Source organism: Sceloporus occidentalis, unplaced genomic scaffold (genome assembly GCF_023333645.1).
Source record: "Sceloporus occidentalis isolate IW3139 unplaced genomic scaffold, rSceOcc1.0.p SCAF_3, whole genome shotgun sequence".
Lineage (NCBI taxonomy): Eukaryota > Metazoa > Chordata > Lepidosauria > Squamata > Phrynosomatidae > Sceloporus > Sceloporus occidentalis.
Window position 1 is genome coordinate 239,508,856 of NW_028316983.1, and position 25,835 is coordinate 239,534,690.

Sequence of the window (25,835 nt, forward strand, 5' to 3'; positions counted from 1 at the left end):
TGTTTACACATAGTAGTAGTACTAGTGGCCAGAATCCTGTAACAACTACTTACTTAAGTTATAAGGCAGGAGTGGGAAACATGTGCCCCTTCTTTGATGGAGTTGGACTGGAAATCTTAGCATTCTTTACCACATACCTGCCAATGTTTCCCGGACGAGAACTGGGACACACATAACCAAGCAGCATTGGAGTATGCTCAAGATGCCATAAGTAATTAAGGAGGAAGAATACACAAGCCAGGAGAGGCTGCAGCAGTTTGCTTTTGCCTGAATCTATTGGGAAGGTCTAGATTCTATCCCCTCCTCTCTTTCCCCTCCTCACTGAGTTAATTGAGTGCAAACTACTTAGGCGCTGTCAATTCAGTTTGCAGCAATTGACGTAATCTGAGTATGAAGAAACTGGGATGAGAAGAGAACATGGGATGTTTTTAAATTAAATGAAAAAAATAGGATAACAAAAGATTAATCAGTGCTGTACTGTCCCTGTCAAATTGGGACTGTTGGAGGGTATATCACCATTGGCTATAGTGGCTACAGCTTCTGGAAGTTGCAGTTCAACTATTATTATTATTATTATTATTATTATTATTATTATTTTCTTACCTGCCTCTTCCTAAGGCTCAAGGCGGGGTAGAACATAGATTAAAATAACAATATATAACTGAACATATGAAAATTTTTAAATATATAGGTTAAAACACATCAACATAGGATTAAGAAACTATTACACTTGAAATCATCCGCACATAAAATTAAAAATATACCAATTTAAAATTAATAGTTTAAAATCAATGAGGCAGGCCTGCCAGAAGAGATAGGTGTTCAATACCATTTTAAATTCAAACTGCATGTTTAGGTGTCAAATCTCTCCTGGCAGGCCATTCCACAGCCTAGGGATGGCTAATGAAAAGGTCCTGTGGGTGCAATTGCCAGTCTAGTCCTAGCCAATTGAAGTAAATGTCCCCCAGAGGAACTGAATGTATGGAGTGGATTATATGGGCAGAGGTGATCCTGTAGATGCCTATACCCAAATCATGTAGGGCTTTAAAGGTAATAGCCAATATTTTGTATTTTGCCCAGAAATTAACTGACAGCCAATAGAGTTATTTTAATATTGGTGTGATGTGCTCACTCCTGCGAGCAATCTGGCTGCCGTGTTTTGAACCAACGGAAGTTCCCAAACTTGGTACAAACATAGCCCGATGTACAATGCATTGCAAAAGCTTTGAGATTACCAGCATGTGCACTACTATCTTTAGGTCTTTCAACACTTGGATGGCTCCATGAATAACATTCCTGTAGGCCTGGTTCTGAGTCAACAAGCTTACAATTTTCATATCTAAAGTGCCTAATGCCATATCTCGGAAACAATAATAATAATTTAATTTTTTTTATTTATATACCGCTATTCCAAAGATCATAGCGGTGAACAGCAAGTAAGCTAATTAGCAAGTAAGCTAATCTGCCCCCAACAGTCTGGGTACTCATTTTAGCGACCTCGGAAGGATGCAAGCCTGAGTCGAGCTTGGGCCCTTTTGCTGGTCTTGAACTCGCAACCTTGTGGTTTTGAGTGAATGGCTGCAGTACAGGCATTTAACCACTGCGCCACCAGGGCTCCCAAAATCCACAACTCCGCATGTCATGGCCTGTCACCATAATAGGTAGGAATTCTGGGGGCTGCCATCTCAAAAAAGTATTTTTTCCAACCTCTGCCTACTCTCCCTCGTCTCTTCCAGACAAGAACGCCATACCTCCAACTCTCCAGATCCAAATATTCTTTCTGTCCCACCAATTTTTCCCCTCTTTATTCCTCCCCATCCTTCCCCCCTACATATTTAAAAAGATTTATGGTACTGAAGAGGAAAGAGGATATAAATCTATCTGCAGCCTCCCTGGAGAAATTAATAATCCAAGCCTTTCCCTCTTTTCATTTTCCTTGTCCTTCCTCAGTTTTGGTGTTGCAGAAGGAAGCACTGTGTATGCTTGGCCCTACAGAAACAAGCACTATATGGAGATGCCTAGAGGCCTGAATAAAACAAGGACACATTCCTGCTCATTCCTGAAGTCATGCTCAACCTATCTGCTTGCAAGATAATTTACTAAAAGGAAGTGATAAAAAAGAGGAAGAGAGGCAGGCAAGCAGGCAGACACCAGATAGATAGATAGATAGATAGATAGATAGATAGATAGATACCAGAAGCTACCAATGGCAATTAACATTTTCTGATTAAGGTCTGATCTTCACAATGAAAACTTAATTAGCATTCATTAGATTAAAATATAACTTTATTAAATTATGTAAGTTGATTATTGGCCTTAATCACATCAGGACCATTAAAAGCAGTTATTACTGGGTATCTTTATTTCAGTCAGAATGCTAATTAAAGAGTGATAAGATATAGTGCTGCCTATTTCAAAACTACACAGAATTATTGGATGCGCTGTATCAAACAAAAGAGCAATTGTACAGTCCTCCCAAAAAACGTCATTGATTTCAACGCGAGAGATTTAAGCATCTGTTTAATTTTCCCATTATGTTTGTCTTTGGCTTTATTGGGCACCACCACTTTCCAGAAAAATATGTGCAAGGAAAATGTACACTCAGAATTTATTTTCTTTGTAAAGTTCTAGCTGAAATTAAAGTTGGGCAGTTTATGGGTTGGGGTGGCCCTAAGAGCCCCAAATCTTCTCTCTGTTTTACAGATGTTCCAACACCTCTTATCAAGTGAATCAAAAGGCAAAGTAGTTTACACTCAAGTAACTCAGCAGACGGAAGGTGGAACCTTATTTATTTATTTACTTATTTCCTGCTCTTTTCCCAGGACTGGGACTCAGAGAGGCTTCACAGCATTAAAAAACAGTACAATTAAAAACATTTTAAAATAAATAAATAACGTACATCAAAAGAATCTTTAAACTGGTCCAACATCCCAGCCTGTCTTTATAGCAATTCCTTAAATACCTGTTTGAACAGGTAGGTCTTCAACTGCCGGTGGAAGGCCATCAAGGAGGGAGCCATTCTGATCTATTCCCAGGGCAGGGAGTTCCAGAGTCTAGGGGCAACCACTGAGGAGGCCCTCCCCCGCGTCCTCACAACTGTGTTTGTGATGAAGTTTGGACAGAGAGAAGGGCTTCTCCAGAGGATCTCAGAGTCCGGGCCGGTTCATACCAGGAGAAACGGTCTGCCAAATAGTGTGGACCTGAGCCATGTAGGGCTTTGTAGGTAATGACCAAAACCTTGAATTGTGCCTGGAAACAAACTGGCAGCCAATGAAGCTGTTTCAACAGGGGCATTGTATGGTCTCTGTAATCTGCCCCTGTTAACAGTGTGGCAGCAGCTCTTTGAACCAATTGAATTATTCAAACACTTTTCAAAGGCAGCCCCATGTAGAGCCCATTACAGTAGTCCAAACAGGATGTAACCAATGTATGTACCACTGTGGCCAGATCTGGCTTCTCAAGGAACGGGCGCAGTTGGCGCACAAGTTTTAAATGTGTGAAAACACTCCTGGTCACAGCAGAGACCTGGGCCTCCAAGTTCAAAGCTGAGTCCAAGAGTACCCCCAAACTGCAGACCTGTGTCTTCAGGGGGAGTGTGACCCCCATCTAACACAGGCTGGATCCCTATTCCCTGATCTGCCATCCAACTGACCAGGAGCACCTCTGTCTTGTCTGGATTAAGTTTCAACTTGTTTGCCCTCATCCAGTCCATTACTGACACTGGTTTAGGACCAGGACAGCCTTCTTGGACTGAGGTGGGAAGGAGTAATAGAGTTGAGTGTCATCTGCATATTGATGACACTGCACCCCAAAACTCCGGACAATCTCTCCCAGAGGTTTCATGTATATGTTGAACAGCATAGGGGACAACACAGAACCCTGGGGGACCCCACAGGTCAACGGCCAGGGATTCTAATAGGAGTCCCCCAGTACAATCTTCTGGGTTTGCCCCTCCAGGAAGGAATGGAGCCACTGTAGAACGGTACCTCCAAGCCCCATCCCAGAGAGACGGTCCAGAAGGATACCATGATCAATGGTATCAAAAGCTGCTGAGAGGCCCAGGAGAACCAACAGGGACACACTCCTGTCCAGTTCTCTGTGTAGGTCATCCACCAAGGCGATCAAGGCTGTCTCTGTTTCATAGCCAGGTCTGAAACCAGATTGAAATGGATCTAGATAACAGAACCTTGTCCTTCCCAGTAGGCTCTGGCAAAAGCAAAATGCTGCAGCAGCCGCTCATATCTTATATGTTCTCCCTCAGATACAACTTTTGCCATCTTGACTGCATTCTGATGTTGCTTGGCTACAAGTGTTCTGGTTTTCAATTTGAAATGTTGGAGGGCATTCACCTGATGTGGTAGTGTTACTCTGCCTTATGGTCACTGTAAAACAACTCTTGTGCAGGATTGCCAGGTTAGTATTATCCCAGGTCCACAGATTTCAAGACCCAAACCAAATCACTAGGGATGCTCCTCAAGATCCAGTGTGGTGTAGAGGTTTGAGTTGGACTACGACTCTTAAGACCAGGGTTCAATTACCAGCTCAGCCATAAAACCCCCCAGGTGACCTTGGGCAAGTCACATGCTCTCAACCTCAGGGGAAGGAAATGGCAAACCTCCTCTGAACATATCTTGCCTTAGCGTTGCCATAAGTCAGAAATGACTTCAAGTCACACAGCACACAAGGATGCTCCGCATTAAACTCAATATATTAAAAATCAACCACACTTGCTGACATTATGTCATCCAATAGGAAAAAGACTCAAATCTAACAGAGAATGAACACACACACACACACACACACACACACACTTTTCAAGGCAGTACTCTCACCCTGAAACTCCTCTCTTCTCACCCTGAGGACAGTAGCACACAAACCAGGCTGTGAGATCTAGAAATTTTACTCTTGCACCTTTGTTTCTATGTGTGAAATGCTAAAAGTCATGGACAAGTGCATAATTTGGTACGAAGTAGACCTGCTGTTGCCACTGTGTCTGGGCTGGGATTAAGAATGGGAAAGGAATTGGCAGGAAGCAGGCATTGGTGGAGGCAATGCCCCTCACAGTGCAAAGGGACTTTTTCTCCTGGCCATGTTGCCATCATTCCATAAGGAAGTTCTAACTGTGATCTCCAGGATTTTAAAAAGCTCTTTCTTCTTCATACTTTCCTTTGAATTCTATGTGTGAAGTTTTACCCCATCTAGGAGAGGTGGAGAAATGCTAGCCATGTCACTTTCTGCTTCATGCCTCTTGCACACTCATTCTGGTTAACTCTTCGGTCGAGAATCAGGTGATGTTTTAATAAGACAGGGAGAACATCTCTTGATTTCCAGGCAGCAGATATGCTAGCAGCCCTGGCAGTGAAGGTAAAAATACTGGGATAAGACTTGGAAGCCTTCAGCAAGCAGATTCCGGAATGGAAATTGCGGAGGTGGAATAAATGCAGAGCACTAAGATGTCACTTCTTCACTTCCCTTAATGATAACAACACTCTCAAGCAAGAAACTGCTGGCAGTCACATCCTTATACAAGCAGCCAAGCTTTCTCTAAACTGACAGCATTAAAGGGTTGAAATTTTCATTGGCTCTGTTTTATTTATCACCATGCATGGGCTTTGCATGGGCTTTGCATGGGAATTATAATGGAATACACAACAGAGGAAAGGTGGATTCTAGATGGATTTTATTCTATGGCTCAAGGAAAGTAAAATATTCACAGGATGAAATTGATCCTAAATGTCATTCAATGGTGAGCTGAGATATTTTTCTAAACTCTAGCCAAGATCCTATATCAGGGTTCCATAGCCTAAACTTCTGCAAGCAGAGTTACACACTAATTAGAACCATAGAATCATAGGCGGGATACAGACGGGCAAAAAGGGGTGTGTTCATGACGTCATGAAGGTAGAGCCTTCAGACGGGCCTTACCTGAATGCCGCCATGAACACACCCCCCGCACGCCCCAAGCGGGAAGAGGCGGCATTAAAAAGGTGCTGCTTTTCTCCGCTTCTTTTCCGTTTGATGCGCAGCTGCGCAGCTCTGTCTGTAAGCTGCTGCACCGGTACGCCAGAATTGCTACGCCGCTAATTTAAGTTGCCCATTTAAAAGCTCCGTGTCTGCTGCGTCGCATAATGAGTCGGGGTCCTGGAACATGCGCAGTTTGCAGTCAGGCTTTAATTGCAGCGTCAGCTGCCATGCAGGTGTGGAAGCTGCAGCACAGCTGCAGCGCATTTTAAGACTCGTAACCCTAACCCTAACCCTAACCCTAACCCTAACCCTAGAGCAACATGTACGCATGCGCTGCTTGGAAAGTTTGGACTTTAAAGTGAGCCCCTACACACATTCCTGTGCCATTTTCACCTAACAATAAAAACCGCTAAAACTGTAAATATTTACATATGTACAAGGGAGGTGACGGGGGATGGCAGGGGGACAGCGGTGGCAGCGGCGACAGCTGTGGCTGTGCATTGCAGATTCAGCAGGAGCGCGGGGACCAAAGGAGAGGAGGCATCCATGATGCTGGTGACACTGGCAAAGTGCAAGCAGACAAGGATGCCAACACCAGCTGATCACCAGCTGGCAGGAGACCACCATTGTTCTTGGGCAGAGCGGGGGGAAAAGTTTTAAAGGGTCTTGGGCACTTTAAATGTGCCCATAGGCTTTCTGCCGCCACTGCTTAGCGCTGCAGCTGCGCAGCTGCGCATCCGCCAGCCGGCAAAGGAAAAAAAAAAGCCCCGTTTTTGGCCGCCCGTGAGGAAGCTGCCTCTCTCTTTGCAGCGTCCTCCGAGGTGGCGGTTTGGAATCTGCGGGTCAGAAACGGCCCCAGGTGAGGCATCTTCACTGCCCCCCATGTGGAAGCCCCATCTCCTGAGCCACGCCCCCGGGGCGGGCGGTCTGGAGGCTCCGTATTCTGCAGAATACACCTCCAAGACGTCTTCCCCTGCCCGTCTGTATCCCGCCATAGAGTTGGAAGAGACTTCAAGGGTCACCCGGTCCAACCCCCCGCCATGGAGGAACACAGAATCAAAGCATCCCCAACAGATGGTCATCCAGCTTCTGTTTAAAAACCTCCAACAAAGGAGATTCCGCTACTCCCTGAGGGAGTGTGTTCCACTGTCGAACAGCTCTTACCATCATGAAGGTCTTCCTAATGTTAAAGTGGATTCTCTTTTCCTGTAGTTTGAATCCATTGCTCCGGTTCCTATTTTCTGGCACTGTGGAAAATAAGCTTTATACTAATGCTATGCAGCCCTTGCACTGAATGACAATGTTGCACAACTGAACTGAGACACCAAATGAGCAACTAAATGCACATTGTATCTATGCACAATGCACATCCATGTGCAAAGAACATATGCACATTCATGCTCAATAGTACACAATTTCACTTCCACAACCTTGAATTAAATGCATCCATTCCACAATAGACAAAAATATCCAACTGCTCTGGTAGCAGAACATACCAATACTTGAGATACTTTTTCCTTGCTAGAGAAGGAAGCATGATTCCCAGAGGTATCATTTTCTCTTCTCATTTATTTGGCTCCTTCATGCTCTGTGGAGAAAGGGGAGAGAAGACTGAGAAAACCTACAAAGCCAAATGAATACCATTGGTGGGGGAAATATTTTTAAAACCTGGAAGGACTGCACACAAATGAAGTATTCCCTGAGCGGGGAAGTGTCAGTATCCTCATCTACTAGATCAAAAACCATGTCACAGATTATATCAAAGATGAAATCTTCTTGTGCACTGAGAGAGAGGGGAGGGGGAGAAAGAAACAGCAACATCTGAGTCTCCTAAGTAAACCTTCCAACAAAGACAAGTAATTCTCTTACATACCACTGGTGGATTAAGAAGCATCCTAGATTTCCAAGGCATCATTTCAGCACCATCCATCACATCCAGCTGTCAGATTTGAGTTGAGTACAGGAAACTACCCAAGAAAGACCGCTGAAATGAGTGCTTGGGAAAAGGTCATTCCATTATCAGCTAGAGGACTATTGGCCATACTGCCTAGGGTCTCTGGGAGTTGTAGTCCAAAAAGGAACTTTTACAAATGGAGGTAGAGAGGTGAGAGATGCTAGAAACCACAGGAGGATAGATCTGTGATGACACCAATGGTATGCAAAAGAACATTCATTCTTTTGAATATGGCAAACAGTATTGCACATAGGCCCAATGGCAGCCAGCTAAAACTCAGTGGATTCTACTTCAATTACCATGGCTTCATCCTATGGAATCCAGCCCTAGTGATGCTACTACTCACTTGAAAGATTATGAATAAGTAAGCAAAGAGGCCAAAGCCTTTAGTTCTTCCCTCGCTCACCACACAGTTATCATGGGTAGTGGTGCCTACCAGGCAAGCAGTGAATCCACTCTGGCTTCTAGTCTGAACTTGAAAAGGACATTCCAAGATTCTGAACCATATTCCCCCCCCCCCCAAAACCGGGAAATTTTAGCCTAAACCCTAGAGCAGATTTATTGCCCCTTTGATATGGGATGGGAACTACCAGCCAGTACTAATGGTGGGATAGAGAGGTGAGCAAACAACTAGGTTGCAGTTAGGGAAGAAGAAGTGGTGCAACTCACACTGTGGAAGGAAAAAAATCTGACACAGAATAATCAGATATGAAAAGGCCTCTGGCTCCAAGGGAATCTCTCTCCCAGTCAGAGCAGCTATGTGGCCAGATGGTGTAATGGTTTTAGCATTGGACTATGACTCGGGAGATCAGAGTTCAAATCCCAGATCAGCTATGGAAACCCACTCCTCTCTCAGCCTCAGAGGAAAGCAAAGGCAAACCCATTTATCATGCCGCCTCTGAGCAAATCTTGCCAAGAAAACTCTATGATAGATTCACCTTAGGATGCATCTGCACTACAGAAATAATGAAGAAATAATGCCATGGCTTTATCCTATGGAATTTTTGGATTTGTAGTTTGTGGTGGCACCAGCGCTCTCTGAGAGAGAAGGCTAAATAGCTCACAGAACTGCAAAACCCAGACTTCCATAGCACTGATCCATAGGCAGTTAAAGCAGTGTCAAACTGCATTCATTCTGCAGTGCAGATACAGCCAAAGTGGCCAGTTTAGCTGATGAGGAACAAAGTGGGCCTCCGCTTTTGTCAAAACTGATGAACACCGAAAAGACACCTGCTCTCATTTGTAGTGTGTTAACAGGAGCAACAGTGCTGGAAGAGGCATGTCTCTTGCAGACACTAAATAGGAAACATTAAGCAATTAATCACCTGGCATTTTAAGGTCATGCAGCTATATATCTTCCAGCAGCTGCTGAGAGTGCTTCCTCTTTACAAGGGCCCATTGTACCCAGCTTTCATTGCTCTTCATACTTGTGGATTTAGCTGGATTCTTTAAAAACATGCCTTTGATTTGCCTTACATTTTCATTGAAAGGGTAAAAGGGAAACATCTCCACAGGTTTGCTGACTCTGGACTTCCTTTTGCCAAAGGAAGAAGTTGTAGCAAAACACCTTTTGCTATTCTGCTTTTTAATATCCAGTTCATTTCCTAGCCAGCAACAGATGCTTTAAAGGTGACCTGCAAAAGTGAAAAGGTATTTAAGTTTTTTTTTAATGGTTATTGTTCTGGCTTACTCTCCTTTACTTTTAAAGGTTTTACAGCATTGTTCAGGTTTTTTTTCCAAAAACGACAACAAAAATATCAGAAATGTCAGGCTTTGAGTAGGAATAGAGTGGTATTGTTGTCTGTCTTAGACGGGGGGAAATTACATGTACAAAAATAGGAAAAGTAATAAGCTGGCCTCAACTCTGTAGTTATTATGTTTCACTGGAATTTCAGTTTCAGAGCTATCAGGGGACTGAATTACAGTGTACAGGGCCCTGGTTTGTTATTGCTTCTCTCAAAGATTAATTCATTTTTAATTAGATAATTCCTATCACCGTCTTTTTTATTTCTTTTTTAAAGCTTATTTTTATCATAAAACATAAAATACACACATCTTTGTATGCCTGTTACATTAAATGTATATATTATCTTTTCTATTTCAGTGTTGGAAATGGATGATGAAACAGTGGACAACCACTAGCCATGATGAAGGGGCATTTGAGGGGTTGCAGGGTGCATCTACATTGTAGAAATTATGCAGTTTAAGACCGCTTTAAGTGCTGTCGTTCCATCCTATGGAATCCTGAGATTTGTAGTTTTACAAGGTCCTTAGCCTTCTCTGCCAGAGTTCTAGTGCCTTACAAAACTACAACTCCAGTGATCTGTATTGAGAACACTATTGTCATTCACCAATATCATTCAAATCCACTCAGACTTTGCACCAACCACCAGTCACTCTCAATAGTCCATTCTCTTACCTTTCATGAATCTCCTTACATTGGCCTGTTACAGACTGCCAAAATAAAGCTGCTTCGGGTCTCTTTGGAGGTATGCTATTTAAATGGTGCATGGGTCCTATGAGTCCAGAGGTCACGCCAAAGCCACACTCCATTCCTAAGCACTGGAGTGCAGCTTTCATACAGCTTCCGGATTCTTAGGATGCATGCATCATTTAAATAGCATACCTCTAAAGAGACCCGAAGCAGCTTTATTTTGGCAGTCTGTAACAGGCCATTATTTTCTTTAATACACAACACATACACAACCAAATTGTTGTTGTTGTATGCCTTCAAGTCATTTCTGACTTATGGCAACCCTAAGGCAACCCTATCATGGGGTTTTCTTGGCAAAATTTATTCAGGGTGGGGGTTTCTTTGCCTTCCCCTGAGGCTGAGAGCATGCGATTTGCCAAGGTCACCCAGTGGGTTTCATGGTTGAGCTGGAAATTGAACCCTGGTCTCCAGAGTCAAAGTCCAACAGTCAAACCACTATGCCATGATGGTTCACAACCCAATTATCTTAGTATTTATATATTTATAGTACATTAAAGAACATTTTACACTAAAGGTCCATAACATCACTGTTTGTCAATTAATTCTGGTTAGTTAGTTAATTAATTTAGCCAGCCATTTTCAGGTGTCCACAATCCTTTGTTCCAGGTATGTTCTTGGAGCTCGTAGCGACAAGAGAGAAACCCAGACATTCATTTTAGCTGAAGACAGATATGGCACATCAGAAATGTGCATAAAGTTATGCATATATGCCTGGAAGGTTAAACTGAGAGTCACGTCATCTGTAACCCCAGGCCTCCTGACAACTAGATGAAGATGGAGGGCCAGCTCAGTTCATGGCCAGCAAAGGACATCTCATGTATCCACTGGGACTGAATTACCTTTAGGAACCTTGACTTGAAAGAAATTAGCATACACAGGTGCGCAAGCCTGTAGACTGACACACCAGGCATCAATTTGAGTCAGATGAGACTCCTTTTTAAAAAAAATCATCATCTATTGATCGACAAGATTTTCTGGGAGGTGATGACCTTTTCATAACTATACAACGCTGGCAGACAGCAGACTGAGAACCTGGGGAATTGTTGTCTATACATTATCCTGCATATGTACAACAGCATTCTAGGAAATGTGAGCAAAGAGCAAAGAGTGGATAAGAATACAGAGGAGCAATCTTCTGGCCATAAAGGTTTAACCTTTCCTGATTGATCAGGCGGAGAGTATTTGGGGCCCAAAATCTTGATGCCTTCCTATCAATGGACTTTGGCAGGAGAGATCTGGGAGGGCAAGGCCTCTCTCACACACACTTCGCAGCAAAGATGACCCAATGTGAATTGCTAAATGGCAACTACTTGGGGGACAGGACGAGAGGAGATCAGGAGAATTGAATTTGATAGGGGTTTGCTGGTGTCAGCTGAAGTGAACTACATGGTGTAATTAGATCTTTGAACATAGACAGAAAATAACAGCAGCTCTTTAGAGCACCTTAAATTCCTATCAGGAGTCTTGTCATCTCTGATAAACTTGGACAGTCCAGATGACAAAGCACTTGCATCAGGTCTTTTCCATACAACATATACTTTCCTTGGGCAAAGTCAACAGATGCTGATCTCACTCCTGTTTAACCCTTGCAGATCTTTATCAAAGAACTCAGGGTTTGACAAGAGACAGTGACTAACCCCAAAAGAGATTCAGGCTGCATCTGCACTGCAGAAATAATGCAGTTTGGTACTGTTTTAACTGTCATGGCTCAATGCTATGGAATCTTGTGATTCTATGATTCAAGTTGTTTCCAGCTAATGGCAGCACTAAGGAGAACATATCACAGGATTTTCTTGGCAAGATCGTTTGGAGCAGCTAGCAATTGCCTTCCTTTAAGGCTGAGGGAGTGTGAGTTGCCTGCCACGTTTACTAAGTTTCTATGGCCCAGTGGGGATTTGAACCCTGCTCTCTTAGAGCAGGGCAGAATTAGCAGTTTGACACTGCCTTAACTGCCATAGCTCAATGCTATGTAATTCTGGGATTTGTAGTTTTGTGAGATATCGAGCCTTCTAAGTCAGGGCACCATAACAAACTACCCAGAACTCCATAGCATTGAGTCATGGCAGTTAAAGCAGCATCAAACTGCATTCTTTCTGCAGTTCAGATAAGACCTTAATCCAACACTCAAACCACTACACTGTGCTGGCCCTCAGCATGTCAAACAAACCAATATTTGGTTTGATATGCATCACTTTATGCTGAGAATGAACTGTAAATTTATAGCTCACTCATTTCTTTGGACAGATCCCGTTGCAACTCTGACATCCTTATCAGTTTTCACGTACTTAATTCCATGTTGTCTGCAAGCTTGATCACCTTATCCCATGGACTTTTACAGCAACAGTGAGTAATCCAGTACAAAAGGATTGGATTAAAGTTGCAGAAATTGCAGAAGGCATGCCCAGAAACTTTGTTCATGTAATTTTTATCTCCCTTTTAACTGCCACCTCCCACTCACAGCCCCAATGGCAAAAGCTGCTAGGAGCGGCTGCCAACAGTACTAACGAATTTTGCATTGAATTCTGACTCTTGGCATTTAGGGATTAATAATGATAATAATAATAATAAATATACTTTGCCTTTACCTGGGGGATTTTATTTCCTGCTAATTGGAGTCAACATCAATCAGGATCACAGGTGCAAACACCATTGGTTTCAAGGCCCTTGTACTAATTTCCCCTTTACCCCTTGTATGACTCATTGGTGCTTTGGGCAATTTACATACGAAAGTGTCAATAAAACTCCCTCCTAAGAAAAAGTGTGTGTGTTAACATTAAATCTGAACCTGGAAATGTTCTCCCCCCCCCCCCCCCCGATTATTTGATTACCTTCAGGGTAAATAATATCGCTACACAAGAAACAGAGATAACTGCTACAGAATCCACAAAAGAGAATTACAGACTTGTGGTTTTTAGAAAAATGCATTTGTGGTTGTTGAGCAAAGGGGACAAGAGACATGCACCCAGGCAGATAGTGCACATGCTTTTTTAGGAGCACCAATCCCCTCCACTGCAAAAGACCTTTGAGATCTACTGCAAGGGCATCTTTTTCTTCTTACCAACATGTTGCAAACCTCAGGGTTCATAGAATCATAGGTTTATAAGGTATCCCAAGAACCATCCAGCTCAACCCTCTACCAGTGCAAGAATCTACTGTTATAATATCCCCAAGCGGTGGCCATTTCACATCTATTCAGAAACCTCCAAGGAAGGAGAGTCCATGACCTTCAAAGTAGTCTATTCTACTATGAAATACCTCTTACTCTTAAAAAGGCTACATCCAAGTAAACAAACTGTCTATTTCTGAATAGGTGATGCTTGTTGAGAAGCTAGTAGCTGCGTGTGTATGTGTGTGCCTTCAGGTCACCTGTCAACTTATGGTGACCCCATAGGGTTTTCTTAGAAAAATACTCAGAAATGGTTCTGCCAGTTCCTTCTTCTGAAATATAGCCTACAGCACCTGATCTTCATCCATTCATTTCCCATCCAAGTACTAACTGTGGTTGACCCTGCTTAGCTTCAAAGATTAGATAAAATCTGGTGCCTGTAAGGTGTTTAGGCCAGCTAGTAGCTACCAGTCATCCAAAGCCTTTAGTGCTCATATCAGCCAGAATCTTCCATACTAGAGGTATATATTTGACTACAATTGCCATATCCTCAAGCAGAATGGCGAGAGATTATAAGAACTATAATCCAAAATATCTGGATGGCACTAATTTGCCTAATCCTGTTACTCTGTCATAAATATGCATCAAGAAAATATCATTAGATATTAACTAAGGCAAGATCTAGGTGCCTTAATGGTTATAATGCCAATTCTGATGATTGGAAGATCAGAAGGTCCAAATACTGCATGATGGGGTGAGCTCCTGTCACTAGTCTCAGCTTCTGCCAACCTAGCAGTTCAAAAGCATGCAAATGCAAGTAGATAAATAGATACCACTTAAGTGGGAAGGTAACAGCGTTTGGTGCAGTCATTCATACTGACCCCATGACTACCAGAGCAGTCCTCAGATAACACTGGCTCTTAGGTTTAGAAATGGAGATGAGCACTGCCCCCTACAGTTGGTTATGACTAGACATTCATGTCAAGGGACTACCTTTACCTTTAAGATCTAGGAAAAGGTCTTAGCTGATGGCACTAATACTACTGATAAACAAATAGGACACAAGTGGTGGATTCTGTTCTCATCAATTCCTTACCCTCCAACATTTCACAGATAAAAACCATCACGTGTGGCCAAGCATAATCAAGAATGTAGTAGTCAAGGAACTTTATCGCACTGCGTTCCTTCCACGCGTTCTGAGAACGGAACGGAAGGAGTAGGGATGAGTGCGGAACGAGTGGGGGATGGATTTTACCACACGCATCTGTCCCTCATTCGTTCCGTTCCCCCTCTCTTCCGTTCTTAATCCGTTCCAGAGGGGGAAATTTTTGAGAACTGTTCTGAACAGTTCTCAAAAAGCGTCCCCTCTGGAACGGAAGGGGCAGGGAAGAGAGGGGGAACGGAACGAGTGAGGGACGGGTGTGTGTGGTAAAATCCGTCCCCCACTCATTTCCGTTTCCTGCTGGGCCGGGCCGAGAACCCGGTGCGATAAACTTCCAGATGGTAAAGTTTTTAATGAGGAGCAAAACACAAGCTAGGAGATGTTGCAGCGGTATGCTGAGGATAAAATGGGAAAATGCAAGGAGGATAGAAAAACTTTGTTGTTGTTAACTACCCTCAAGTCACTTTGACTCATGGTGACCCCATGAGTGGGACATCTCCAAGCCCCTCTGTCCTCAGCTCAGGCCCTGTAGGCTCAGGTCTGTGGACTGGCCTCCTTGATTAAATCTATCCCTTTGATATGCAGCTGCCTTCTTGTTCTTCTGCCCCCCACCTTTCCTAGCATTATTGTCTTTTCAAATGAGCTGTGTCTTCTTATGATGTGGCCAAAGTATGACAGACTCAGTTTGGTCATTTTAGTGCCTAGGGAGAGCTTAGGCCTGATCTGTTATTTGACTTTCCAGTTGTCCATGGTATTCTCAGCACTCTTCTCCAGCACTGTGTCTCAAATGAGTTGATTTACTTTCTGTCTGTTTTCTTCACTGTCCAACTCTTGCATCCATACATGGTGATGGGTAAAACAAAGGCTTGGACTGTCCTTACTTTAGAATTCAATTTTATATCTTTGCACGTTTGGATTTTGTTTAGTTCTTTTATAGCTGTTTTTTCCAGTCCTAATCATACATTTTAAAAGCAGCTGAAAAGGGGCGAGAGAGGTTTAACTAGGAATGTCCCTGCCAAATTAGGACACTTGGAGGGTTTGCAGTGAAAAGCCTGGGCAGCCAATCCCCAGCATATTTTAGGCATACTCCCATCTGTACTGTATATGTGATTATGATAAAGTCCTTGTATACTTGCAGTGAATTCTGACCTCTGTCTCCAACCATGCTGATACCAGATGTTGTCATTAGAGATGAAGGGATTGTACATCCATGACTTACAATGTATGGATTGTGTATTCATGCCTTCAGTATATCAGACTGGCAAAGCACTTTCTCTTTACATTGGGGTGGCCAGCTTTTGGGGGGGGGGGGGGGTCAGAGGTAAGCTTTCCATGGGGGCCCACTGAGATCTGCAACCTACCCCACATTTTTCTGCCTCCAAGTTTAGACTGAAAACACACTGCTTAAGTTTTGTGGCAAACCACAAAAAGCCTTTGACACAAGCATTTCCTACCTATGCTAATGACTTATCCCATATCTTCACAATTTTCAGTTCTACAAAAATTTGGCAATGTGATTTTGTGGTTGGGGGGTGGAGTGTGGTTGCAAAAGATCTGGAGGTGGGTATGGTGCATATTGCCTACTCCTGTCTTACACAAACCTCATATGCCAACCTACTATGTCAAATACAATTATCATTTCTACAGTCTGTCAGGATTCTTGAACAAATCTAGACCATGTTTGCTCCAAATGTGGCTGCTTTAAAAAAAGGTCATCTGTTTATTGATGTCTCTAAACCAGTGGTGAACAACTTGGGAGCTGGGGGTAGTTTCGCCCTTAGTAGACTGCACCCAACCAAACATGTGATAAAATACATCCGTATCACCTATATACTGGCCAAAATGGCAACAGGAAGTTATCACTTTCATTTGCCATTTTGACCAGTAGATGATTGAAATGATGGCCAGTGTAGGGTGGTAGTTTGAGCATTGGGCAATGACTCTGGATCCCCACTCAGCCAGGCAAACTCACAGGTGACCATGGTCAAGTCACACTCTGTTAGTCTCAGAGGAAGGCAAAGCAAACCTCCTCCGAACAAGTCTTGCCAAGAAAATTCATGATGGGTTTGCCTTATGGCGTCAGGATCAGAGTCTCTCAGGATTCCTGCCATGCTTGATAGTCAATTATGCTGTGCTTGCTTTGAATTAGTGGATGATATGTTATGTCATACCTTTGGTGTTTTCTGTGTAGAATGGATGTTTCTTGGAGTTGGGTAAGGAACAAATGTGAAGGGGAGGCAATATGCATTGAGAGCTGCCAAGATCAGTCCTATGGGAAAGCCTGGTATGGAGAGAGAAAATGGGGCAGGCCTGGAAAGAGGTTGTTTTGGAATGGGAAAGAAAGGGGGTTGAATGTGTGAAAGGGATTGAATTGTTCTTTGCTTTTAGTATACATTATAGCTGAAATTGCTTTAGTCCTAATTCTCTTGCCATTGCCATTCTGTGAACTAATTTAATTTTCCAAATAAACGCTTTCTGTTTTCACACTGAAGTTTGGAATTCTGAACTAAACTTTTAGTTCAGCCAGTACATGACGTGGGGTCACCATAAGTCAAGCAGTGACAACAGGAGACAAGGAGAAGAAGTAGCTGCTTCAGTTAGCCTCAGCCTCTTCTGGACATGAAGGAGCAATGATAGAAGCAAGGCAAGGAGTCCATTAAGAAGGACTTGTTCAAGGGCGTTCTCCAAACTGGAGCCAGCCTTGGCTTGGTCCATGCTCTGGAGATGACAAAAGCCAAAAGCTGTTTGAAGCTTGAAGGCTTTTCAATCTGAGAGAGGTCCGATTATACCTATGGCAATTGATGTGCTGCCCTGGCTTTCCTGAACCGTATCTATTAAACAGGATGATGCAGCTGGTAGCAGGACCAATGGAAGATTATTTCTGATCCTGTGTTAAACCTATTACTTACTTCTTAGTATGTGGCTGTGAATTTGGGCACTTACTCCCTGGAGAGCAAGAATCTGCCAGAAGCTGACACTGCTTGCTGTATAACAAATATAAATAGCCTTAGAGAGGCACGGCTGAGCTTTGATGCAATTGCACATCAATAAGTTAAGGCATCTTCTCTTCATGACATGAGTTACCTTGTCCACGATGCCCCCTGATAATCAGAAACTTCCATTGCCAATGGCAAGACTGAGGCAAAATTGACCTTCAGTGGTGGAGTGGCAGCATGTTTGGGGACTGATGAGGCCGTCAGGGATATAAAAAGTCACTCCAAGCACCAACAATATGCTTGTCATCTATGTGACGTGTTGCCTCAGGCCAGTGTACCTGGATGCGAAGGAGACTCATCACAAGGCCAAGACAGTTTTTCAGAATTGCTCTGCAGAAGTGCTGCTCAGGGAATGCAGAGGAAATCATTTCCTCCAACTGGCTCTACTTGTTATACGATTTCACAGCTTTGGCTTTGAAGTTTCTTATGGCTTTTTTTTCTCTCTCCCTCTCTCTTTTAAAGGCATGAATCATCTGAAAACTGAGTACAAGACCTTGGAGAAGGGGGAGAATTGTCATTGCCAGGAATGGAGAGAAGGGGGATTATAATTGCCTCTATTTCCACCCCTTTGTTGGAGGATCTGTGGCATTATAATTGCAAACCACAATGTTGGGGAGGCTCCTACAGATTGTATTGCCTAGTGAAGGAGACAAACCATGGTTTTTCAGGGGCAGGGTTGATGTCAGGCAAGCAGGCAGAGCCCCATGAAAATCAGGATGCGTAGAGAAAGTAGGACAATGTGAACAGCGGTGGCTGATGCCTACTGGGGATGATGGGACAGAGGATGAGATCAGCAGAGGCAAAGTCAAAAGGAAAAGCCATCAGAGACGGAGCCAACTGCATATAGTTCATTACCCAACTTCCTCCTTTACAAGGTTTAAATACACCATGCCCAGCATCTTGTTAGTGAAATACACCAGCCTAAGGTGTGGCATGCATACTTTGTTTTGACATTGTGAAATGGTTGTTTCCTGCTAATGGGATCAGAAATTAAGGTCTGCATACAGATGGGGTGAATACAAGTCACAATGGGCCTCTGGTGATTCCATAATGGATCTGAGGCCCCATTACAGCATGCATGGAGGTCCAATGTGGAACATGTACCAATGTGCATGACATTACACATTTCAGTTGCACAACAGGATGTCAATCTTGTGCATTTAGCAGTAATCTACATGCTTTGCACTGTAGTGATATCCAATACAATATCCAATATCCAATACAAGTAGAAAGTAACTCCAGTGGTGGTTATCTGTGCTACACTGTGGCAATGTAGTATCTCAGCTCTTGTTTCCTTATGCTGGATGGGCAAAGTGTTGAGGATTCTTCCAAAACAATAGGATGACCTTTGTTGGAAAGAAAGTGGAGCAAAGATGAGAGAAAAGTCAAGAGGGGAGAAGAAATGAATGAGAGTGATCAGTTATGTGTTTAAGCTCTGGAAATGCATGTGTTGCATTTAGGAAACTGTAAAGAAGTAAGGAGGGAGCAAATAAGACAACTAGGAAGAAAAATACTCCACCTTCCCCTCTCCTTTTTGTTGACTCATTTGAGCACAAACTAGTTTTGGGCTTTGAAATGCCTTTGCAGGAACTAAAATAAGTAGAGGAAGAAGGGGGGAAAGGAAAGAGAAACCAGGACATTTTAAAAGCAGCTGAGAAGAGTAGCTGGACTGTCCCTGTCAAATCAGGTCAGCTGGAGGGCATGCCAAAAAGGGAGGAAGAAAACAATAAACCTAAATAAACCTACAGACAAATCTAAGAAAGGACAAGGAGCTATCTCATTGGCCTTTCTCATTGACTGCCAGATACATGCAGTGATTCCTTTTACTTCCTACAAAAATAAGTTAGCTGTTCAGTGCAGGTTCCATTTATTTTACCTTCATTCACCGGAGGATCAAAAGTGATTTTTGTTAAATGCCAAACATGTTTTGACCAGCCTTCTTCTTCTGTGGCCTTATTAGTTCTTCAGTGCTCAGTGAGCTTTAATGTTTGACACTGAGCTAAGTGAACATCCAGACAGTCTTCTGAAACATTTTGATTTTCCTTCAGAGATTTCCGTCCCACCTGCATCCCATTACGGTGCATGTCGAATGTGCATAGTGTATGTGTGGGTTTTTTTTTTTAGGGGGGGGAGTAGATATTTTGCCCTGACTCTATGTCCTGAGTATTATGCATTCAGAAGCCATTCTGAACATTATATATGTTTAAGGAAGACCAGACTTTTCAAATTTTAGCCCTTTTTCACTTAACCAGTTATCCATGACAATCTCATCCATCTGAAGAATTTTACAACTCGAACAGGCTTTTGTATAACAGGCCTTCAAAGGTTAAACCTTAAGCACTTCTTAAGCAAGTCTTAACTGCATTAATCACATGTAAACATATATCTCATAGCCTTATCAGAATTAGCATTTTAGGCTGACATGTCAAGGGTTATGAGGAACTTTCCTTGGGAAGTCTATATCATTGCCTTCTCTTCCTGCATCGAAAGCATGCCTAACCAGCCTAAAATTAAATGGCTCTGACTTAACTCTTATTCTCTCTTAACACCCACACAGGTCATTGCCTATCCAAGCAGAGGTTTAGGTCTTATCTTTTTGGAATGCCAGAAACCAGATGGATAGACTCAACAGGGGGGTTATGGGCAAAGGTTTGCAGGATCTGGGCAAGGCAGTGGAAGATAGGGATTCTCGGAGATGTCTCATCCACAGGGTCACCATGAGTTGAAACCAACTCGAGGACAGCTAATAAAAACAACAACAAACCTATGCTCAGGTGTATCTAATGTACTAACTCACAGGGTGACTTGAGGTCATTCTTTGCAGGTTTTTGTTTACATACTTTAAAGGAATGCTTGGCATTCTTCCCAGACTTGAAATCCAAACAAGCCTTTCCCTTCTTTTATTACAAGAAAAGGGACAGAAACCATCATGAATTTTAGGCACTATATTCTATCAGCTATAGGTTTCTACCAGGTTATGTGTCCTTATTTTATGACACATAAACATTTTAATGGGATATGCACAGGCGGAGGAGTTGCCAACTAAAATATGTCGAGCCCCTTCTTAAAAACCTTGATCAAGAACAAAGACTCACCTTGGGGATAATTGATTTCTTTGCCAAACTGCCAAAAAGAAAAATTTCTCCTAGGCCTGTTACAGACAGCCAAAATAAAGCTGCTTCGAGTCACAGTGGAGGTATGGTGTTTCAATGATGCATACGTCTTAAGAGTCCAGAAGCCACACCAAAGCCACGTTCCAGTCTTTAGGGCTGGAGTGTGGCTTTGGTGCGACCTCTGGACTCTTAGGACGCATGCATCATTGAAACACCATACCTCCACTGTGACTCGAAGCAGCTTTATTTTGGCTGTCTGTAACAGGCCCTAATGTTCCACCAAAATCTGCCTTCCTACAATTTCGGCCTATTAGGATGTGACCTTACAATCCAGCTCCAATCTACATTACGGGGATAATTGATCCTGCCCTTATGGAGCCATGCTAATGATGACTGAAATAAAGCATATGAAGACCTTTTCATAAGGGGAGAATTATATATAAAAACATCCAGTAAGATAAGAAACTGCTGCCTCAGCATCGTGGTTCACAGGACGAAGGCACAGGAGAGTGAATCTGCTTTATGTTACATTCTGTGTTTTTCTGTTTTATGGTGTTTTTAAATTAAAGTCTGGCTTTGGGAGAGAAACTACACTTTTTCCTGACTAAAGTATACACACACACGCACACGCACACTTCTCCCCTCTCTGCTACTAAATTGTGTGGGATAAAACTGGCTGATATTTCAAAAGAAAGAATATCCAAAAAGCTTTTAAGAATCTACTGATATATATATACATATATATATATATATATATATATATATATATAGCGACTGATATATATATATTTTAAAGAACTCTTGCTGGGTTAGCCCAGCATAATGCATTTCCTAACCAACTGTAGACAGCCAAATATCTGGGGCTGTACCAAGAAGGATGTGCAAATTATGGCTTGCCCAAGTTCTTTGTCCTCATAAGATAGTATCAAAGGTGTACTGTCTCTCTGCATTACTCATGCTAATAGCAAGCACACATGCTGAGTGCCAATGCCTGGGTAGCCAAAACATAGTCCTGACATACAAATTGGGAAAGATTAGCATAATGAAGATCTACAGAAACATGAAAAAAAATCCAAGGAGATAGAATACAAGGAGGAAAAACATGCCTGGTGAGGATGAAACACATTCCGATGAAAAGATGAAAATCTTACTTAAAATCACAGAGTTGGATGGGAGCTCATTGGCATGACCATTGGCCATACTGTCTGTTTTTTTTAAAAAATTACAACCAATACATAACATTTCCAGCCATAAGAATGTCGGAAAAGGATGAAGTGGGAAGGAGGCAAACCATGTAGGTTACCTTAGAAAGCCAGGCTGTGAAAGAAACAAACATTTTTTTTTTAAATGAAGGAACTCACTCCCTCACTCCTGAAGGAAGTAATAAGTATGGATCCTGTGGAACCAAACTGGCACCACTCAACCTACAAAGGGAAGAATTTAGAGACATAGCTATATTAGTCTGGAATATAAATCTTCAAAGAGGCCTAAATGCACAGCCTAAATGTATTTATGTGTACATTGGCTGATGGAGCCAATTGGATTCCAGAAAGCCTTAGAGGGTTTAATGGTTGGGAATGCCAGGGATCCTGTTGATGCTCTAGTCGATACCTGGAACACTGATCTTACCAGGGCTATCGACACGATCGCTTCCAAGCGCCCTTGCCATCCTGGTTCTAATCGGAGGCCTTGGTATACATTAGAGCTGAGGAGGATGAAGCGGTTTGGACAATGGCTAGAGCGCAGGTGGCGGAAGACTCGCCTCTTATCTGACAGAACTCGCCATAGGAACTTCCTTTGTTCCTATCGGGAGGCAATACGTGCAGCGAAGAGAGCAGAGCTGTTTAAGGTGGTGAGGGAGATGACGCAGGTGTCCTCTGCACCAAATCCCTTACTTAACCCGACGACGGCCTGCTGTGACGCATTTAACAACTTCTTTGCAGACAAAATCTCTCAGATAAGAGCCGACTTAGATGCCACCATTGAAACAGAGTCGATAGGCGAGGCGTCCAGTGACTCCGCCAATGTAGTTATACTGGATCAGTGGCAATCTGTGAGTACCGAGGACGTGGACAAGCTGCTTGGTAAGGTGAGGAAGACAACCTGCCCTCTCGACCCTTGCCCATCATGGCTGGCCGTTCAGGGGGGGGATGCATTGATGAGATTCCTCACGGATATCATCAATGCGTCCTTCAGGGAAGGACATGTTCCATCTTGTCTAAAGGAAGCAGCTGTTAGGCTGCTTCTGAAAAAACCTTCCCTGGACCCCCTGGATATGAGAAATTATAGGCTTGTGTCACTGCTGCCATTTTTGAGCAAGGTGGTTGAGAGGGCGGTTGCTCTTCAGCTTCAAGCTGTCTTGGATGAAGCCGATTATCTAGACCCATTTCAAACCGGCTTTAGGACAGGCTTTGGGGTTGAGACTGCCATGGTTGCCTTGACCGACGATCTGCGTCTGAGCATCGACAAGGGTAGTGTGACCCTGTTCGTGCTACTAGACCTCTCAGCGGCTTTCGATACTATAGATCACAGCATCCTCTTGGACCGCCTGAGGGGGTTAGGTATCGGGGGCACTGCTTTGCAGTGGTTCTGGTCCTTCCTCTCGGGTCGGTCCCAGAGGGTGCTGCTCGGGGACTGTAGCTCCAGTAAGAGGAACCTCATTTGTGGGGTTCCTCAGGGGGCTATTCTGTCCCCAATGTTATTCAACATCTATATGAAGCCGCTGGATGAGATAATACGGAGTTATGGTGCTGGGTGTTATCAGTACGCTGATGACACCCAAATCTATTTCTCCATGTCTCGTTCGTCGGCCTCAAATTCCAATGAGATCTCTTCTCTCAATGAATGTCTTCAAGCGGTAATGGGCTGGATGAGGAAAAACAGATTGAAACTGAATCCAGATAAGACGGAGGTGCTCATGGTAGCGGCCCCGAAACCAAGAATTGGGTTGCAACCTCCAGTCCTGGATGGGGTCACACTCTCCTCCAGTGACTGTGTTCGCAGTCTGGGGGTGCTCCTTGACTCGTCGCTCCTGATGACAAATCAGGTAAATGCGACGGTCAGGAGCGCCTGCTATCAGCTTCGGCTGATACGCCAGCTGCGGCCTTTTCTGGAAGTAAGGGATCTCGAAACTGTTGTGCACGCGCTGGTAACCTCATGCCTGGACTTCTGTAATGCACTCTACTTGGGGCTACCCTTGTGCTTGGTTCGGAAGCTTCAGCTGGTACAAAATATGGCAGCCAGGCTTGTTTCTGGTACATCTAGGAGGGACCACATTACTCCAGTTCTGAGGTCCCTCCACTGGCTGCCTATTAGCTTCCGGGCCCGGTACAAGGTGTTGGTTATTACCTTTAAAGCCCTAAATGGCTTGGGTCCAAGCTATCTCAGGGACCGCCTCCTCCCGTATAATCCTCCTCGCGCTCTCCGGTCCTCTGGGAGGAACTTACTGCAGCCTCTAAAATCTAGGCTTGTGGCGACCTCCCAGAGGGCGTTCTCTGCTGTCGCCCCCAAACTCTGGAATGACCTGCCGGATGAGATCCGTCAGTTGACATCATTAGACAGCTTTAAAAAAGCTGTCAAGACGGATCTCTTCCGGGAGGCCTTTCCAGATTAACCATCCCGGCCTGGGCTCCCTGATCCCCTCTTTCCTCTCGTGGCCCCATCTTTAGTGATGGTTGAGGATCTCCAGAGGGACACCAGGGTTTTTAGTTTGTTTTAATTATGTTTTATGTTTTGATATTGTGTTTTTTAATCTGTCATATTTTTAATACTTTCTTAAGGAGGGGAGGGATTATAATGTTTTTAATTTTATATTTTACTCTTGTTATATTTACTGTTGTCAACCGCCCGGATTGGTTCGCCACAGGGCGGTATACAAATAAATATTATTATTATTATTATTATTATTATTATTAAATAGTTTCATGTTGTTAAAATTTGGTAAGATGTGATGTTTTTAAAGAAAATTTAAAAATAATATTTTTTTTAAAAAATTAAATAGTTTTTAAAATTTAAAAATTAATTTTTTTAAATCCTGGGGCTTCTCCTTTCTCCTCCCTCTAAGCCTTGCCCCACTCATACCATGTCTTCAGGTGCAAAGGCCACAGCCCATTTTTGTCAAAAGGTAGATGTTTGGGAAGAAGTGATGTCACCTTCCTTAGGGTGTCACTTGGTGTGGTCTAAACTCCCCACACACTGCTAGTGATGCCCCTACTCATAGGTCGCCCCCCCCCACACACACACACACAAATGGGAACAGGGTTACCAGGTGAAATAAGAGACAAGGCTCATTTACCACCTGCTGAAATTTTCCCTTCTGTACACTATTACAAGGACCAGAGCCCTCTCCCTTATTTGACCTGGCAATCCTTGGTGGGAAGAATGGGAAACTGTTGTAGATGAAGGAGGTGTAGAATGGAGTATCCTGTAAAAGGGCAGGGCTGGCTGGCTGGAAATCGAAACCAGAGTCTGTTTTGTATTACCTAATGAATTTCCACCCTGACTTTTCCCCAACCCTGGGACTGAAGATGCCTTGAAAACATATACAGCTAAAGGTACTCATCAACTCATCATACAAAAGTTAAAATATATTTAAGCTATCAATACCATCAAAAGCAACAAAAAGTGTGCTCATTAAAATGGAAAAACAACATATGCAGATAATTACAGCACATCATTAAAGGCCCCTTTCCTATGAGCCATTGGTCTTCAAAGCCTTGCAAACCAAACAAAAAAAATCTTCATCGGCCTATAAAAAGATTGCAAGGAGTCTACCAATCCGGCCTGTTTAAAGATTTCTGGAACCTGGGTGCAGTCACCAAAAAGACCTATTTTCCAACCATATGTACCTGTGAGGGTGGTGGGACAGAGAGAAGTCCCTCCCTAGAATACTTTTAAACAAGGGCCAGCTCAAATGTGGAGATAGAGTTTGTCAGATGGCCTGGACCCAAGCCATATTGGACTTTATATAAATCCTAACTAGCACATTGACTTGTGACCAGAAATGGACTAACAGCTAGTGGATCTGTTGCAACAAGAGAGGTGTAT

The 25,835-nt window shown here is 43.3% G+C and overlaps 1 protein-coding gene across 1 annotated transcript in view; it reads left to right on the forward strand.

Moving 5' to 3' along the window:
• The window catches only part of LOC149317664 (uncharacterized), a 52,373-nt gene extending 27,908 nt beyond the window's left edge, over window positions 1-24,465 (forward strand). Inside the window, exon 2 of the mRNA XM_089518396.1 lies at window positions 23,887-24,465. Coding sequence (XP_089374522.1) covers window positions 23,887-24,402 — 516 coding nt within the window. The 3' untranslated portion in view covers window positions 24,403-24,465. The remainder of the gene's footprint in view (window positions 1-23,886) is intronic.
• Window positions 24,466-25,835: the final 1,370 nt, after the last annotated feature.